Source organism: Sitodiplosis mosellana, unplaced genomic scaffold (assembly GCF_009176505.1).
Source record: "Sitodiplosis mosellana isolate CC-2019 unplaced genomic scaffold, AAFC_SMos_1.0 Smas_scaffold_6197, whole genome shotgun sequence".
Lineage (NCBI taxonomy): Eukaryota > Metazoa > Arthropoda > Insecta > Diptera > Cecidomyiidae > Sitodiplosis > Sitodiplosis mosellana.
Genome location: NW_022601438.1, coordinates 7,501,243 through 7,520,537, shown reverse-complemented (window position 1 = coordinate 7,520,537; position 19,295 = coordinate 7,501,243). Strand labels below are relative to the sequence as shown.

Here is a 19,295-nt window from a genome sequence, read left to right as displayed (position 1 = left end):
TCTGACCATTTTAGATTTATGCAATATAAATTGACCGACATAAATCATTCAATAATAATCGACAACAATTACATTGGTGATGTTTATGCGTTTGATTCAAATTTTTTCACATTTCTGCTGATTGTATTCTAATATTGGAGTAGTCAAACATGTAGAAAAACATTTTTGGTAGATATTCATCACAAGGACTATATTTTTTGAACAAATATGGTGCTTGAAAATCGATACGATCATGAACTTCACAAATGATATTTGTTTATTGTCTGGAAAACAAGCAAGTGTCAACAAAGAACTCTCACTAATCTTCGCTTCAATATGACACTTGGTATGACGTTTTAGCGACAAATATACACATGGAAAACGACTCAGACTGAAAAGACTAAAAACACTGAAAAAGACTTTTCAGTGGTGATTCACCCCTTGAACCGCGTGCCCTACTCTTTCTCTTCCGTCCGTATTGAATGGCATATGATGAATATCGATAGAGACGGCGCACGACTAGTTACGAGCAGAAACATTTTAATCGTATTTGTTGGATTTAATTAATTTCATCTTAGATAAAAGCACATGATTCCGATGAAAGTTTTATGCGATGTGTGTGTGCGCGCAGTTAGCGTTGAGCAGTGCTTAGTTGTATCCTCTTGGTAAGATAAAAGGGTTAATTTTCCGACATAAAAACATCGTAACAGGAAAAGAGCTCATCCTCAATTCCACAACTAATCCATTACATTTTGTTTTTTGATCAAATTTTTTGTTCGTTCTTGTTCGTCTTGCCACACTCAATTCAGCAGCACAAAACTTTATTCGTTTGCCAGGCCATGCTCATTTCCTCCAATCATATGATGGGATTGGCACACACACAAGCAAAATTAATGCATACGGCCAACAAACGCTATCGCATATAAAATGATGCGATCATCGAATCAAGGAAATTTCCCGATATCAAGGCTCAACACAAAAAGAGTTACGCTAAAGAGATGGCAAGAGAGTGGTAAAAAAAATCAACATGATTTTTGTTCAAACAATGTAAACAAAATAGAATGGATGTAATGTGTGGTGAATGCATGAGCGCTATCAAAAAGTAACAACACATAATTTATATATGTGTGTATGGTACATTGTGTACCAGCGAGCGCGAGCGTCTTTTGATCGACGTTCCGCTGCTTTAACCGCACATCGCTTGTTCATGCCTGTTTTCCTATTTGGTATTGTTTCATTTTCTGTGCTGTCAATGATAGCAGAAACCGAGCTGCGTACAGAGTTTTTCAACTCTCTCACCGAACGGGGATTTTTTAAAATTTATTCTCTAGCTTATAATCCAACTTCTTAAGTAGTATGTATTATTTTTTGGAGCTTGTGGCGAACAAAAGTTTTCTGGTGCTGCTGTTTCTGTCACCGCTATCGCTGTATGCTTCTTTTTTTCCTCTTACGGTCATCGAGTTGATGATGCGCTCTTTCACCAATTCGGCTAGACTATATTAGATCAGAAATTATGCGACAGGGTTTGTTTGCGTGTTAAAGATTTTATCGAGTAAATTACGAGGAGTGTTTTTTTTTTCTTCTACCAGCGGCTTGGTTTGGCTTGGCTTGCTCGTATCGAAAAACTTTTCGCCGAAAATTTATGTGCAACAGCTCATCGCTCTCATTTTCTGCTATAACGTTTCCCAATTTCGTGCAATTATTTTAAGAAAACTAACTAGGCAGCGTCCGCCGCCAACACACGAGTGCGCCAGTGTTGTGTAGCCGCCCGAAGCAATAAACGCGAGAAACGAATGAGAGATGGAGACCGAGACCAATTTAATGGTGAGGCTGATGTGTCCGAGTGGCGAAATTAGGGGCCGTAATTAAATGATGTGATGTGTACGTGCACTGACACAAGTGTATACAAACATAAATAAAAACTTTCAACGGGAACCATGATCAGAGCGACACTAGCTCAATGCCAGTGTATGTGTGTGCACGTGTTGGGATGACATAAAAAGATGCAACTGAACAATTTGTATCTAGTCTTCTGAAACATGCCATCCTTTTTTGTATCTACATGAAAACCGTAATAGACACTGTTTGGCAGTGAAACAATTACATCCTTTTTGATATCTCCGTTGGATATCACTTCATTGAATATGATGAATACCATCAATGTGCATACAGACAAAACAACTGTTTGTTTATTCATTCATTTATTATAGTTTATAATCTGTTATGGCACTGGTATTTGTATTATGAGGCCTGCTCAATAAATTTTGGTTTCTGTCGGAAGGCAAGCATATAGCCTGTTAGTAAATGCCTGTTTCCATCTCCGGCACTTTCTCCATCAGCTGTTTATTTTAGCTCTCGATAGCTGTACGGTGGCAGTCCCCATTCATGCGTTATCAATAATTTGCATAGTCGTCGTCGTTTGGTAATAATATATCTCCAACTACGTTCCTATTGTTTACTTATACATACTTTAATTGATCGCTTGAATTAATTTAATTCACTCACTGCAAACTCATTCACTCAGTTTCGAATGCAAGCACACATTGTACCAAGCTACGAAGTTAGTGTTAAGTGTTTGTGTCAGTTTCACGAGCACTCATCGAAAACATGCATCTCAATATCGCATTGAGTCATTCGGTTCCAGCAGATGTGTGTGCATCTTTACCAGATAAAAATCGATAATTTGTGCACGTTGTTTTAGGTCATGGCCTGAAAATTTGGAGGAGGTTTCAACACATTCACAAAAACGCATTGAAAAGTATAAGTTACGAAAACCAATCATAATATGCAATTTTCTAATTGCATGGCCATTGCACTCCAGACAATGCAGCAAATCAGCTTTTCGATCATGTTCTTCTCATTTGTTGCAGTGCCAAAGCCACTGCCGCCGATGAAAACGAATTATGCATATTAAATCATCTTTTTGTCTGTACATTGATTAAAAAGTTTTGCCGCACTCAAGCCACACTTTTAGTCGATTTTATGCCGCCAATATACACACATACACATAGACATACACCAACTTGAAAATATTGACGCGTTCGCCATTTTATGCGCTTGGAATTATGCAAACTTTTTTTTTTCTTCACTTCTTCTTATATTTTGGTGCGTACACTTCGCGTGTCGTCGTTGGATTTTGCTGTGGTATGCGCAATTTTAAAAAGCGGTATTTACTTATACTCTATCGCTATCTGTCTCTCTCTCTCTCACTCTCTTACTCAATCGCTCGCTCGCTCGCTCGATTTTATTGTTTTACTTCGTTGTCATTATTTGATTTAGCTGTTTTACTTGCGGATTTGATTGTCTGCCGTTTTAATTTAGCGACGGCATTATATTCGTTGTTTTTTCTTTCTTCTTTCCCTTCTATATTGCCCTTTAATTCGCGATGTCATACATTAACGGCTCGGGTAAGTATTTATTGCAATTTTACACTCGCTGAATGTCGACGGCGCGGTGATACACGTCGATGTTGTTTTTGCTGTTTATTTCGACGATTTTTTTTGCGAGTGAAGCGGCAAAAATCAACAAAATCAGCGTTTGAAAAGTTTGCCGTTTTTCTTTTCGCTTTCGTACAGTGAACCGAATTGCGGCGTTGGTGTGCTATTTCTTTTTGTTTTTTTTTTGGTTCCATCGGCGTTTTTATCATTTTATTGTTCGAGCAACAAAACAAAAAGTGTCTCGTAACGTTTGATTTGGCAATGTTTATATTGTGTTTTTATTCTGCGCAATCATACATACACAGGGAGAGAGGGAGAGAGAAATAGCGGGACCGATACACGACTTGGGAAAAGGTCGCTATAATCAAATTAGTCGGTCAATTTGATGCGTGTCCTTTAAATGCAACAAAAAGTAAAGAAGAAGAAGAAGTTTCAAAAACAGCGCATCAAGCAAAGTTTACCATGCCGTTGGCATTTAACGATCTCTCACATCCCTCTCTCTCACTCGCTCGCTCTTTTCTTTGCACTTGCCATTTAAATAACAATGCGCTTGTTGTGAATCGGTGTCAAATTACGTTTATTTCGTGCATAAACAGAAATAAAACTTTGTCGGAGCGCATTCCCTTTTTTTGTCGCTCTGTAAACTAAATTGCTGAAAAAGTTTGCAATCGAGTTTCGAGCAAAAAGAAAACGAATCACAAGATAGTCGACAAAGACAGTGACATCTTGGAAACTTATTTTGTGCAGTGCGCACATAAAATTGGCTAGCAAACATAACCGATAACATGAAAACGACAACAGAAAAAAACAAAAATGCAGAAAAAACAACGACAGAATTATTCGAATATTCTATCAAACTGCCAATGTTTTATAATCAAAACTGATCAAGACAGCAACAACAGCGAAGGGAGCCACCGCCCAAGCAGAAGAAGAATTAGAGTGCGAGACTCGTTGGCACAATATTTCGTATACAAATTGTCCGTAATTGCAACAAGTTTCATTCACATTGAAGATTTGCATAGAAATATCGGTGTGTTTTTGTCATGTTTATTTCGGTGTTGTTGCCACCGCCGCCGTCGTCGCCGTTGTCGTCATCGTTGCTGTTGTTGTTCAGTTTGTTTTAATTGAAACTGAAACTACCATATCATTTTCGTTTTGGTAATGTGTCTGTTCGTTTGTTAATATTTATACTTGAGTCATTTTCAGAGTGCACTACATTGAAAGACCTGCAAACCCATTGGAAGCAGTTGGCGAATGTAATCATTTGCAGTCAGAGAAACGGTATATAATGTCAAACAAATAACAAAAATATCATACACTCTACGAAATTCAAAGGCTGCGCTTTACGACTTTATGTTTCTTCTTCTATTTTCTTTCTACGTTCATGCTGATGCAAGCGAAACTATTCATCGTATTATCGCTCGCTTTTCGTGTGTATGTCTCTTTCTCTTCTATTCTGTTGTTTTTAATTACGACGACCGAAACAAATGTAAAAATAAAGAACTTGGCGAGATATGAATGAAGTACGAATGGAATGACACGAATAAAAAATCAACAACAGCAGCAGCAGCAGCAGCAGCAGCAGCAGCATAATATAATTTGAGACAGACATGATTCGAGCGGTTCGTTGAACAACCGCATTATCATTTTTGTTCTACGATGCCTCCTAATGATTTCATATTCGAAAGAAAAGCATAATTGAAAGCGAACACACTGGTTCACCTTCATCCCTGTAAGCCGCAACCTCGTAATAAAACCGAAAAATAAGAAAAAACGGTGTATCTTCAATGCTTAAATTTGAAATGCTGTTTGTAGTTGTAAACGAGAAAACAGAGTAGGAAAAAAAATCCAATGTGGGATTCGTTTTTTTTTCTCCAAGAAAAGTCCACATAATCTTCATATGATTAAGCTACAGCAGCAGCTAGTTATTATTATGTAGAAATTCAGAGAGCTTTGGAAAAGAACGAGAAGGAGGAAAAGTGAAAGAGAGCAAAAAATTGATCCAAATGAAATTGTAAATATTATTGCCCACATATAGACGAATGCAACTCATAAAATGCTATATACTTTTCTAGTCGACCGCCCGCTCACTTCATTTGAGCTCAAGAGCGAGCGAAACCAGGATGAATGACGATGCTAACAACGAACCTACGACAAGACACATCGTCTATGTGATACTTTCCACACGTTTGCGCCGCCATACGAATAATGTAGCTTTAAGTGTGTTTAACGGTCGCGAGACAACTTTTCCATCATCACATAAATATACATGAGATGAAGAAGGAGAATGGCGTCACGAGAGCATCAACAAGATGCTATGCATCTGAATTTTCGTATTTTTTTTTCTTCATTCAGGTCGAATTGCTCTCTTTTTTCCCTCTTTAATTAAATTCTTCATTGGCGTTTTATTCACTCTCTGTGTCTCTCATCACATTCAGCCATTTAATGCTGGAAGGGGAAAAAAGTAACTATTTAAGCGACCGACGACGACAAAAGCGAGCAACGAGTGGAAATAAGATGTGGTGAGAATCCGTTATGGCAAAATGTGTGGGTGCAAAATGCTTACAGTTCAACAATACCATAACTGATGAATGTGCTATTTTCGGTGGCACAGCAAACGCTTGCTTTCGCATTTGCTGCATCTTATATTTCGGTTGATTCCCACATGGATTTCGAAATTATTATTTACACATTCATGCATGTGTGTGTGTGTGTATGTGTGTGCAAAGTGCGGACGCGTGTGCGTGCATGACAACAGTAATACAAATAACATGAGATTATCTCATACAAACTGCATTTTATCATTTCAATTCTCAACCCTCTCTCTACTTTTCTCTCCCTTTAACTCTCTCACACTCACATAAGATCAAGCTTTGAAGCGACGATAACAACACATAAAAGTGATGCTCCACATTCATGAGCACACCAAACGGAGGAGTGGAAAAAAATTGAAAACGAACAAACACACACAAACGTATACGAGAAGAAAAAAAAACCGACGAGACTGAATCATTCCGTTGACATTTTATTGTAAAGTTTATGATCTGGTTACTTGATTCGGATAGCATTCGACCGAAAATAAAACAGTTCATTTTCGATCATTTTATTTCGATAAAATTTCTTTATCAGTCGTACGCATTCCGTGTGCGAAACCAATGTAATGGTGCGAATGCCCATGATGATGATGACAACGATGATAGCGGTAATCATGGACAATTCCTTCGAAGCATTTCTGCATTGCAAAGACATATAAATAATGAAGAAAGGAAGAAGAGAAGTGAAAGAAAAAATCACTGAGAGAGCAAAAAGAAAAATAAAACACAAAGATGAACACAAAACCACAGCATCGAATCAAAATCAATGGCGTGTGATGAATAAAGATAAAAACCGAGGCATGGAACATACAACTTAAACGTATGCTCAATGGTTTAACCTTTGCATATATAGTTTGATTTCATGTTGAATGCTTGCAATTGCAAATTTTCATTTGCTTTTTATGGCGCGCTCGCACACACAAGCACGCAATAACCGAGTGGTGTGCATTGCTATGTGCATATTTTCGTTCGGTTTTCGAATAATTACACTGATTGCCCTTCGCATAGACAATTATTAAAATAAACCCAGACAATGACGCACGCGCGCGCGCGCGCTCGGCATGTCTTCATCATGAGGATTCATCTGAATAATAAAAACGATGAACGAAAGAAAAAATTAGTGTCAAAATGCGTCGTCATTGCCTTTTTTCTTGCTTCGGTTTGTTTGGTTTTTGTGCACATCCTGTCATAACGAGCGCTAGAGAGAATAACACCATGTTTTTTGTTTGGTCTGTTTTTTTTTCTGTCTTGTTCACAGTATGCGTTTGTGATTCAAGCATTTTGTTTTTATCATTTTCCTTTAAAAATTGTCTATGCGCCTGGCACCTTTGAACGGGCGAAAGAAAGGAAGATAGAGCAAAAAAAAACAACAGAGAAAAAGAGAGCGAGTACAATTATGATTGTTTCTTACGGCGTTATGTGCAACCCCTTACAAAATTTATGCGATACGATTATAAATTCGTATCAAGCAGCAGCAGCAGCAACAGCAGGAGCAGCAGCAGCAGCGTCAGTCGCATGCTGTGCAGTTGTATTTGCAAAAATACACGTATATCCATGAATCATTCATAATCTGTCTATCTTATTTCGTCATTCCCTTTAACCTTTTGCAAAAAAACAACGCGAACGAGAGAAAGAGCAGGAAAAAGCTCGTTCTTTTCAGTACATTGTACTTTGATTTTTGTCGGTGAACCGTATGTACTGCATCTTGTTTCCAGTCTTGTTTTCTATTATGCTTGTGCTGAGAGAGAGAGAGAGAGAGAGAGAGAGAGAGAGAGAGAGAGAGAGAGTGAAAGAGAACGGAGACGATGCGGTTTGTGTTGTAGTTAGAAGGTTTTCTGCTGTCGTTGCTTTTAAAAATTATTACACAAAGTACAAACAAAGCATCAAATATGATAACACAACATAATTTATTAAATCTAATAGAAAAGTAAAACTGTGCGAAATGTGTGAAGGATGAAAATTCGGGTCGTGAAGACTTCACTGAACTGTCATATTATTTAACAACGATCGTGAGCGTGTGTAAGCCCTCCGTTTGTGTGTATTGTGTACTGAATTTTACACTTCTGAGTTCGAGTTCGTGCCTGTTGGTATGTTCGTTGGTTCACACCACCATTCCAACTTTGTTTATCACTGATTCCCGTCACTTGCTCTCATCCTTCACCTCCTGAACCAAACCATCTGCACCATCTCAAGCTACATGGATTTCATTCGCTCGTTCGGATTTGGATGCCGATTATGAAGAAGTGGCATTAACATTGTGAACGATTTCAGTAATTGCTGTGCAAATTTGCTCTTTTATTATATCGTTCTTTCGTTTGCCGCTTCTTCCACCCTCTTTTTTGTTATTCACGCTTGCATGTGTGTTCATCATTAATTTTACTACTTGTCGTCCGCTAACGTCATCACGTTCATGTTATCAGAACGAACTGCGTTTTGATTACTTGTTTGATGAAAGCATTTCATTCCACTCAATTTTCTCGATGCACTCTCTGTCTCTCACGGGACAGATCTGCCACTGTCGTTCACTCATTCTTTCTATCTCTCTCTCACACTCACTATTTCGCTCACTCCCTTGTTCATTTTTTCTGACTTTCCTCGAAAAAAAATTCCACTAGATATGGTGTACTCTAGCCAACGTAGAGAGTCGTTTCACCTATCATACTCATGCATTTTTTTTTCCATCTTCTTCCTTTTTTTCCCTCATTTCATTCTTTTTGTCTGTATTTCCACTTTTTCCTCGACTTTTTTGTTCGGAATATGCATTTTGGCTTGAACACACCCTTCAGAAAAGCACGTCTCGTTGAACTGTTTGCAAAACGTAATAAGATTACGATTTCACTCACTTCTTTTGGTCATTTTTGGCCCCATCCAGCTACATACAAATTGATTCTCTGTTGTTTTTATTTTATTTCGCCCATCTCCTCACTTCACCAGCAATTTCGTTTGAATGTATAATTATGCATTTGCATTAAAATTTTGTGTAGCAATCTAAACGAACGATATCGCAATTGTTTCCACTAAATTTATTTACGAAAAAAAAAAAAAAAAACAATAACAGCAACGTAGAAAAAAGCACCGAAAAAAAAGTTACAAAACAATAAATTGAGCCAGATGAAAATAAAATTAAAAACGACCAGTTGAATGAGAAATAATAATAAAAAAAAATGAAACAACAATAACATTTCTTTTTGCAGTGCTTTGAAATTCAATGGTAAACTCGCTTTTTCTCTATTTCTACATTAAATCCGCTCACCGTTCTTGTTCATTCACAATTCTCTCGAATAGTTTATTTTAAATATTTCATTTCAAACATTGAATAATAACAAATAAATTGTGTTACAGCAGTGTTTTTTATTGTTTTTTTTCTGTTGCTATTGTACTCAGACACACTGAGAGAGAAAGAATTGTTTGTAAATATTTTTAATGCTTTTGAGCGATGTGTTGTAAAGTGGGTTTTCAGCTTGAGAGAGAGAGAGAGAGAGAGGGAGAGAGCAAGAACAAGAGTAAGAATTTTCCAGCACATTTACAGTTTGATTGTTTGGTTGGATTGTTCTGGGGTCCATATATAAGTAAGTGGAAGGTGAAAAATTGCCATTTAGTACACTTGAGCACTTCGTGCCATAAATCCACACTCTCAAATCAAAGCACACAAAAGGCAACGAAGGACGCGCGCTCTCTCTCTCTCTCTCTCTCTCTCTCTTTCTCTTGCAACAAACGACCAGAAGACACACAGAGAGAAAGAAAAAACGGTAGCAACAAGAAGCATTTTCTTGCTCGTTTCGTTTCGTTTTGTTCCAACCAAACAATTTACTACGTGAGACTAGTTGAAAACGAGTTTTGTGAGATGAATGGAAAGAGAGTGTAATACGATCATAAATTTATATATGTTTGAACTTATTCGGTCAAAAGTCAAAAACGATTAATATTTTTTGTTGTCGTTGTTGCACAGTTTCGGTGCGTGCTGACATTGCAATATAATAAATCGTAGAGTGGGTGGTGTTTTTCTCACTTCAAAGAATTGCAAAGCAGAACATTCATCATCTTTCGGAAGTTTTAAATTGTGTGTGTGTGTGTGTTTTGCATTCTGAAAATGCATTCTGCGGTGAAGATGCCAATTGTAAAGTGTCTGCTATTGACGTTGTCGCTGGTGACTGTGATTGTGGCCGACTGTGATAATTCGATTGTGCCCGAGTTGACATTTCGTTTAGGTGGCAACAATCTCAACTGGCCATGCTATGCCACCAAGAATATCTACACAAATTCCGGACGTTACATTCCGAAAAATGTCATCGCGACACGTTCACAAATTTATCGAGACACTGCATTTGTGGCAATACCACGATACCGTAACGGAGTACCGTTTACCCTAGGTCGTGTCGATTTACGAAAAGGCAAATGCTCCGTACCGATTGCACCGTATCCATGTTGGGCATCACAAGAAGAAGGCAATTGTCAGGCGCTACAAAATGTTGTCGATATTTTCTTAGATCGACAGGTTTGTACACTTTTTTCGGTTTGGCTTATTTTCCATTTATCTTGGTCAACCCAACCAATTTTGGTTTTTTTTATTTTCGTCCGATTTTATTTTCTATTTATAGAATACGCTATGGGTACTCGACACTGGTATCGTAAACAATTTAGCGCAGCCAATCAAACGATGTGAACCCAAAGTCATGGCAATCGATGTTCAAAGTGGTAAAATTGTTAAAATTATCGATCTGTCGAATTTAGTGGTGGCCGCTTCACGATTGCAGTATCTAGCCGTTGACTATGATCAAAAGGGACATGCTTATGTGTAAGTACCATATTGATAAATGATTCATCTTCATTGCAGAAAACGTCAGTGTGTGCAAGTGTGTGTAAGTGTGTATTTTCTTTGCACCAATGAAGTGATTTGTGCTAACAAACTCTTTCGTGAACAAGAGAAGAAAAAGGAACAATAACGAACTCATTGCGCCAATTTGGATGGGGCAAATTGGTTTCGTTTGCTTTTAAACAATGTGAAATGCGAATAAGCTCAGTGCACGAATCAAAAATCACGAAAGCGATTTACGAGATTGCGCAGCAATTGCAAAAGGAAATGAATAATAAAGAATAGCACACTGGCTAATGGCCGTGAAGTAGGTGAAGCGAACAAGAATTTAATCAGTACATGCATGTGCAATTGTACAAACACCATCGCATCACCACTCCGTTTCACTCTTTTCGATGCACTTACTCACCATGTCGCCAGCATAAAAGCGTTCGAACTGTGGTGTGCTTCGCGTATGAGCGTGACGGGGATTCCAGCATTTTGGACTTTATAGGATTTGGCTGCAACTTACTCTTTTCTCCATCTCTCTTCTCCGCCCTCTGCTCAATCCATTCACGATATCAATGGCAATATTGAGAGAAACTGTTTCCTTCTGCGATATTCTTTATATATTGTTCTTTATCAGCACTTTTTAATTCGCTTGAAACCGCATTTGAATTCATCTTCGTTTGTGTTTGTGGCCTTTTTGTTCTCTTTTTCGAGTGGCTTTCAACGCTTTCGCTGAAATGGTTGCGATTCGATTCTCTTGCTGCCGTCATCGCTGCTTCCTTGTGGACACACACACGCGCGCGCTTGAAGTCCCGTAATTCATCGAATACGTTTCACGAATTCCTTCATTTCACTTTGTCTTATCCCCAAACCGAATTGTTCACAATGTGTACTACGCCAACAACGAACACATTTGCCACTTTGGCAAATTGTATAACGATTTATGCTCACATCCTCAACCCACTCGATGCCACATTATTTCTCCCGGACAACGCGCGCTTCTCCATCGAACAAGGAAACAAAATGTGAACACAGTGGCAAGAGATAGCATCGGTTGATGGTGCGCGTGAGCGCATAAAATTGGCATTCGAAAACGACACGGAACGACGAAAAGAGAGTGCAGAAAAAGAAATTCGATGTAAAAACACATCAAATGAATTACAAGTATGTGTTCCAAAGCAAATGCAGAAAAGAATTCGTTCACATTCAGATTGCATCATTTTTCATCCTTTGCCACGTGGTTCGGATTCGGCTTATCGTTTTGCTTTTCATGCATCAGATTTTCGTGTGTGGGACGTGTGTTTTTTTTCTGCTTTCTCACCCTCCATCTCTTTCGAAGAGGAAAAAACACGGTATACTCTTGAAATTTATCCATTTCCAAGGGAGAAATGGACAAAAAAAACCTATCAAACGTTCGACTGTGTGTTTGCGATCATTCACAAAGCCACAATGATAAAAATGATACTCCGCCTGCTGAATGCTATTTCGCCGAAGAGACTCTTTCTCGCACCATCTCAATGCGATGCCATGAATAAAGGCGAAAAAAATTCATGCGAACACCATTTATAAAAGTAGGAAGAGAAATGAAAACAGAGCAAAAAAAGAACATCATGTACGATGAACGGCAGCAGTCGAACTCCAGCCAAAACGTTAAAGATGTTGAACGTACTCAAGCGCAAAAGAATGAAAAGAGAAATGCTATAAGAAACCTGTCATTTTTTAATTTAAATCACAATCTCATTCATGAATCTTTGCTATCTGTGCGCCCACAATGGCCAAATATGTTGCAGTGAGGAGAGAAAGCGAGAGAGAGAGAGCGAGAGAGAGAGCGAGAGAGACAAGGAAAACGCGCGTATGAAAGACGAACAACAACACGAATTCAATCGTGAGATGTGAATGCCATAATGAATGGTAAATCGTTAAAGCCATAAAAATTAATGAGATGTTTCGAGGTTTTTTCGTCTCTGGTTTTGACTAAATAAAAATAGTTTTTTCGGGTGTATATATTGTCGTCGCCGTCGTCGTCGTCATCATTCGTTTTGATGGGAACAAGAAAACACATCAACAAATTCTGTGCAATTTGGAGCAACTCACTTCAGTAAAACATAAATGTCGTTTCAAATATCACCAATGCCATTTTTGAATCGTACGTATGTATGTTGTGAGTGCGCTGGTACTTGCAATTGAACTCACTTGCCTGATTCTTGCTCGATGCTCTCTCCGTCTCTTCCGTGCGCATACACACAGTACGACTACCGCAAACAATTTTCCATTCCGTTCGACTGATTCTTGATGCAAAGTCATTTAATAATAAGTGCTTTTAAATCAGTTGAAATTTCTTTTGCTGATAGATTAAGAGCTTAAGCAAGCTCGTTCTCCCACCTCCTCTCCCTGGCCCCAAAGCCGTTGCGCAAGAGTATGTTGCTCGCTCCATCATATCCAATATAGAGACGATCTATTACGGAACCCAACAGATAAACAGATGTAGAGAGAGCGAAAGAGAGACCGAGAGAAACAGAGCAAAATATTGTGAGAGAATCGCGGATTAAAATTCATTTCGGTTTTTATCAACCGAAATTTAAACCGCATCAAAAAGTCGCAATAACAAAACGGGCACACAAATAATGACTGTTCTTCGAAAAATGCATGTCAATTTTATTCTAATCTACGTTTTTCATTCTCAAATGAAAACCGATTTGAAAAAGCAATCTTCTTAATAATGATGAAGCCGTCTTTTTTCCGTCGTCGTCATCTTCGTTGTCGGCTTTTTCGGTTTTCATTACTCCAGATTCTCTTTTCTATCTTCATTTTATTGCGCACCAGACATTTTCCGAAATAAAATCGCGATACGTGGAATTAATTTCGCATTAATTTACATTTGCATATTCGACGATGCGTGAAAAACCTATTCAATTGCATGAGTAGCGGTGAATTCTATTTCTCTCTCCCTCCCTGTCTCTATCTCCCTGTCCCATCCTCCCGTTGATGTGCATTACAATGAAAAAGTAAACAAATGCAAATGGGTTCGAACGGAATGTTCTGCGAATATTAATAAAATTGATATTATTTCGAATAGTTGTTTTCGACACAGATCACCAATTAAAATCAAATTCACAGTCGAACTTGTATGCGCACACAGACGGAATTGATCCAAACTCTATATTTCCATTAATTAATGTATTTCATTCTCAAATTGCACGTTTTAATTTGCTTGCCGTGTGTTTTTTTCGCTCTCTCTCTCTCTCTCTCTCTCTCTCTCTCTCTCTCTCTCTCTTTCTCTCTCTTGTTTTTCATTCCATTTTTCTCAGTACCAGTGAAAATGGATTACAGTCAATATTTGTGCAGTTATAATGGTATTTTAAATTTTTATTTTCATTTCGTTTGCTTGTTGGCTTTTCAATTCTTTTTCTCGCCTTCTTCACTTTGCTCCAATTTTCTCGTATGTTTGCGTTCGATTCAATTCATCTAAATATTTACAATTTTCATCGGCAGAATATCTAAATAAACCCGGGTATATTCGAAGTGAGATTTCAAAGTTGGTGCATCGATCAATATATGCGATCACTCGGTTCGTTTTCTAGTTTCTATAGCCATATTTTTCGAGTTACAAAAAACAAGAGTAAAAGCAAATATTTTCATTGAAGAACATAAATAGTGGCTTTCATTTGACATAAATAATCGCATTGACTCTGAATCTTGAGTTTTGAGTTGTTTTTACATCAACCATATGATTTAGTGAATAACTTCTTCTGGCTCGTGTGCAATAGCTGACTCCATTCAACAGCAGCCGAAGGAGGGAGAAATAAAAGCAAACGTTTCTCTCTTTTATTTCATGTCATTTATTTCCGCCTTCAAGTGAGCGCAGCAACTTCAAAACATACATCGATAAAAACGTCGGTCGATCGGCTCCATTCAAAAAAGTTGCATGGTGAAATCGGAGAGTCAGAGATTGAAAAACGAAAATGGGAACAATCCATTTATTTCCATTGGAATCGGTTCAGAATAGAATGCACCAAAAACATCAATGCACAGTGCTAAAGTCTCTGATGAATTTTTCGACTTATCTTCAGGAATAAAAAAACGAAAAAATCGCAACGTTGCGATTGGAATGTTTTTAAATCTTTTTTTAAATAGATGGGATATCTTTCACACTTTTTCCGTGATTCTCTTTCGCTCGTCGTTTATCTCTGGACTTTTTGCCGCCTCAATAGAAAGAAAATAAAAATGGCATTCTGATACATTTTAAGAGCATGTGTGTGGCAATGTGGCAAGCCAAAAATTGAGTATTTTCGTGAAAATTTTATCTAATGATATTGAATTTAACTGACCAAAATAATAGCACTGGGTGAGAGAAATTTCAGCAACGAAAATATCGTTTGTGAATGTGCGTCAATGCGCGATGTGGTGTTAGTGAAAGGCTTTTAGTCGATAGCTGTAATTTTCTTTTGTTATTTGTTTGCCTTTGGCCGGCTACTTGGCGCTTCATGTCTATTATTAGTTACGATGGAATTTAATTAACTGTCGAACACCATAAACATGCACGGACATAGCAGCCATATGCAACGAAATGACTGCATTAACCAGAAACTGCCGCTTTTCACGTATAGAAAAGCGACAATAGCAATTACCAATAAAATTTATGCGTGCAATACATTGCAAGCAAAGAAAAAAAAAGAGAGAAATGTTCCGAAATAAAATCAGCAGCTACACAGCATACTGTGTAGGTGTCAAGTGTAGATGAGAATGAGTATGAAATTCATTACCGCCAATTCAAACAAGATAAACAGTACACATACACAAACACACATATAAACCCGCTGAAGTACTCAATCCGCTCATCAATTTATATTGAACCAATTAATTGAAATGAACTGAACAAAACGATGCTAATGATTGACATTTTGATCTATCTCCATTTCAATTTCTCTGTATCTCTGTTTTATTTTCGCTTTTCGCTCATACATTTATTCTATAAACCTAATATTGCAGTTATATCGCCGATGCTGGTACACGAGCTATACTTGTGCATGATTGCACCGAGAACAAAGGTCATCGTGTCGTTTTGCCAGCTGCTGTCGTTGCTGGTTGCAATCGCAACGATGTGCTCTACATGTCATTAGTGCGAAAATCGGATGGTGCAAATGTGCTGTACTTTACCTATTTGGGCGCTGCACGATTATTTTCCATCAAAACGGAACAATTACGACAAGGACTTGGTTCGGGAGCTGTTGTTGACGTTGGACCCAAACCAGATGATCAACCCATCGTACTGTTGGGCACCGATAATGGTGCATCCCTATTTTTCCGATACAAAGGTCAATCGAACATTCTAATGTGGAACACAGAAACATGCTTTAAACCAGGCAATTTCTTAGAAGCACAAAAAGGTGCCGAATGCCGATTGTCGACGCAAGTGATGCCCGGACATAAGCGTTATATGTGGACATTGGAAAGTAATTTCCACGATTACATCACGAATACAGTCGGTTGTGGCGGTGCTTCAATCGTAATTCACCCAATTATTAAAGAATCGGATGATTAAATGCACTGATAAATAATGCAACATGATTTTATATTTTCCTCCTTGTTTTTTCTCGTTTTCTTCTTTCTTTATTTGCATTGATGTTGCAAATGCTAATAAATATTTATTTATTTAAACAGTTAAAATAAAAATGCTTTATGATGATGAAATTAATTTAGTTTTTTATTATTTGACTACTCGAGCACAATCTGAACTCTCAGTTTTGGAACTATAGCCATGACTTTCCATCGATGGAGACGGTTGATTTTGCAGCTAAATTTTCCGCGACACCATTCATTCTCTACAAAAACCACACGACACTTAACGCAACGAAAAGAGCTGAAACACGGTAAGTGGAGATTGATTTGACTGGTACAAGTATGGGATAAATTGTTAAAAATTGAAGGACAAATTGTTGAATTTAAAAAAATTTGTAGGATTCTTAACAATTAATCAAATTGGTTCGATGGAATTACAATAATCTTCAATGGTAAGTATTCTCTTCCGACATTGAATCACTTTTAATCACTAATCATTCAAATTAATCAATTTCATTATTTGAAGTGTTTTTTTTTTTGGTCTTACATCTTCTTCAATAGCAAATAATAAGAAACAACTGAATTGATCATCTGAAAGAGAAATTTGATTTGATAAATAGTTCATAGTACAAACCGATCTATGTATACACATTCCAAAAAATAATTGAAATAACATACCATTTTAAGTGTCTGCAAATCACACTGAAGAATACCAAAGCCACGATAGGCAAAATGTTTGTTTGACTGACGCAACATCATCATAACACCCTTTTGTGAAGTGATGGAAAAGTGATACCAAGGCAATGCGTATGCAACGTTCGACACTTCACCCATTCGCATCGCAACCAGTGCACTGTGATAGCAGAAGAACCAAATCAACGCACCTTGAAGTGTTACCGAATTTAAGCTCACATAAACCTCAAAAGCTCCAGCCTTGGTTTTCTGTGGGGAAGAAAGTTAAAATTAAGCGGAAAATGAATAACATTCTGTGAGTAACGAATGAAATGTTTTCTTTTGAACTATCAAAACAATTTTGATTCGGAGAATCAATAGTACGGAACATTTTTGGAATTGTTTTGATTTTATACGAAAAATTGTCAAAAAAAAAACATAAAAAATGAAGTAAACGAAAATAAACAACAGATGTCTTTTGAACGCCTACTTCAATGAATGACGTCGATTCGAATCGACAAATTCTATCGAAATATAATCAAAAAAAATTTCAGTCGAATCTCGCATATATGGCAACAATTTATAGATAAATGCGTATGCTTCGTGAAAATGATTACATTTTGACATACACGGTTGATGTTGCGGTACATCCGTTGTGAACAAACGAGACAAATGCATTTTTATGACAGATTTACTGTACATTTTACCACACACAAAAAAATACGATTTATCTGGTCAATGATGAAAACCACACAAAAATATTACGGTCATCTCAGAAACGAATTACCTTGAATAACAACACAACATGAAAAACAAATTGTTAACATCAATTACCGTTTCCATTTGAAAAAGACAAAGCGCACAGAAAATGATGCTGTTTATTATTATTATAAACAGAACGCCTGACATGATTTTGAGCAATACCTTTGTTAAACTGGCAAATGAGAGTAGAGAAGAGGAAGTGGCAAAAATCATTGATAAAACGATGCGCAAAAATATTCAAAAGCAAAGTATACTCACGCCAGAACATTCGCATGCAGATCGACCGCTTTGTTCAAGGTATTGTTGATGGTTACATCCTGAACAGACGCTAATTTTAAATCATTGGTCGTTGTGTTGATGTCACATCGTTGCAAAATTGATGTCGTGTCCAGAATCATGGCTGAAACATACTGAGCGGTGGCCATGTGAAACGTACTTGATGCTGCATAAATTGAAACATGAACAAACACTGCCATAAAATCCAGCGTGTAGTGAATGGAAAAGGTGGACATTTTGCGTGAGTCAAGTGGATATCTGTTGGGAAATTTGAAATTCATTGTTGATGTTTTGATGAAAAATGCCGTTTGAAATATTTACGTTTTTCGCTTACACTGATTTGAAGAGAGTTGGCCAATTGCTGGCATCCGTTTGACCATGCCACATATCACTCACTGGAATTATCGTCAAAATAAAAGCGTACAAACAGACAATGACCGACCAACTGAGGATATATCGACGTGACAGTTTGGTGTATTGTTGTTCGGCTTGTTCATAAATGGCTTCTGTCTCGGTTCTTTCATTCGATTCACTCACATCTGCGTTGAACTTTGTCCCTTTATCAAATAGATTTTATTGAGAAAAAAAAAGATGAAAATTCAGTATAATTGATGACATCAAATTTTAAGCTGTAGAAATACGAAAAAAACATACTTTCATTTACGCAGCATTCCAAGTGGTCAATCGATGAACTGATCAAGTGTTTTTTTGAAATCATCCAGACGTAAATGAACATTGAAGTTGCATAAGCAAAACAGGCAAATCCTGGTTCAGTCGCTTCATCAATATTTTGTAGATTTTGAAGCACATATATTAATGTAGTGGTCAATACTGTCGTTTCGATGGACAAATTCACAGCATAGCGGAAAATTGATCGTTTATTCATTGATGGTGACGTTGCCAAGGGCCACAAACACAATTCTTCCAACAGAACCTTACACAATTTCAACATTTTTCCGTTCTGTTTTTCTCGTGTGTGAAAGTGATTCGTGACTTTTCGCAACAAAGCTTGAACTGTTTAGCTCAAAACCATTTTGACGATCTTTTATACGATTTAACTTCGAGATAATTGCACCGTTCGATTCACCTTCGACTAATAATATTTCACATTTATTGATAAATTGGCGATTGAGAAATGCCTTTCGTTTCGGAATGCAAACAAACTTGAAATACTTTCTCGAAAGTACGAAATGAAATCGTGCGGATTACAACTGT

The 19,295-nt window shown here is 37.5% G+C and overlaps 2 protein-coding genes across 2 annotated transcripts; one reads left to right on the top strand and one right to left on the bottom strand.

The window, feature by feature from the left end:
- The first annotated feature begins 9,696 nt into the window (after window positions 1-9,696).
- On the top strand, window positions 9,697-16,432 carry LOC129577162 (protein yellow). The gene is made up of 3 exons (XM_055463738.1): window positions 9,697-10,505; window positions 10,609-10,805; window positions 15,801-16,432. Exons 1-3 carry the CDS (start codon window positions 10,101-10,103, stop codon window positions 16,351-16,353), a joined length of 1,155 nt encoding a protein of 384 aa, XP_055319713.1. The 5' UTR covers window positions 9,697-10,100; the 3' UTR covers window positions 16,354-16,432.
- A 371-nt stretch (window positions 16,433-16,803) lies between these two features.
- Window positions 16,804-19,032, bottom strand: LOC129577107 (uncharacterized). Its single transcript, XM_055463570.1, has 6 exons — window positions 18,735-19,032; window positions 18,415-18,637; window positions 18,063-18,338; window positions 17,877-17,976; window positions 17,049-17,312; window positions 16,804-16,961 (listed from the first exon to the last, which is right to left on the bottom strand). Exons 1-6 carry the CDS (start codon window positions 19,030-19,032, stop codon window positions 16,914-16,916), a joined length of 1,209 nt encoding a protein of 402 aa, XP_055319545.1. The 3' UTR covers window positions 16,804-16,913.
- Between the last annotated feature and the right edge of the window lie 263 nt (window positions 19,033-19,295).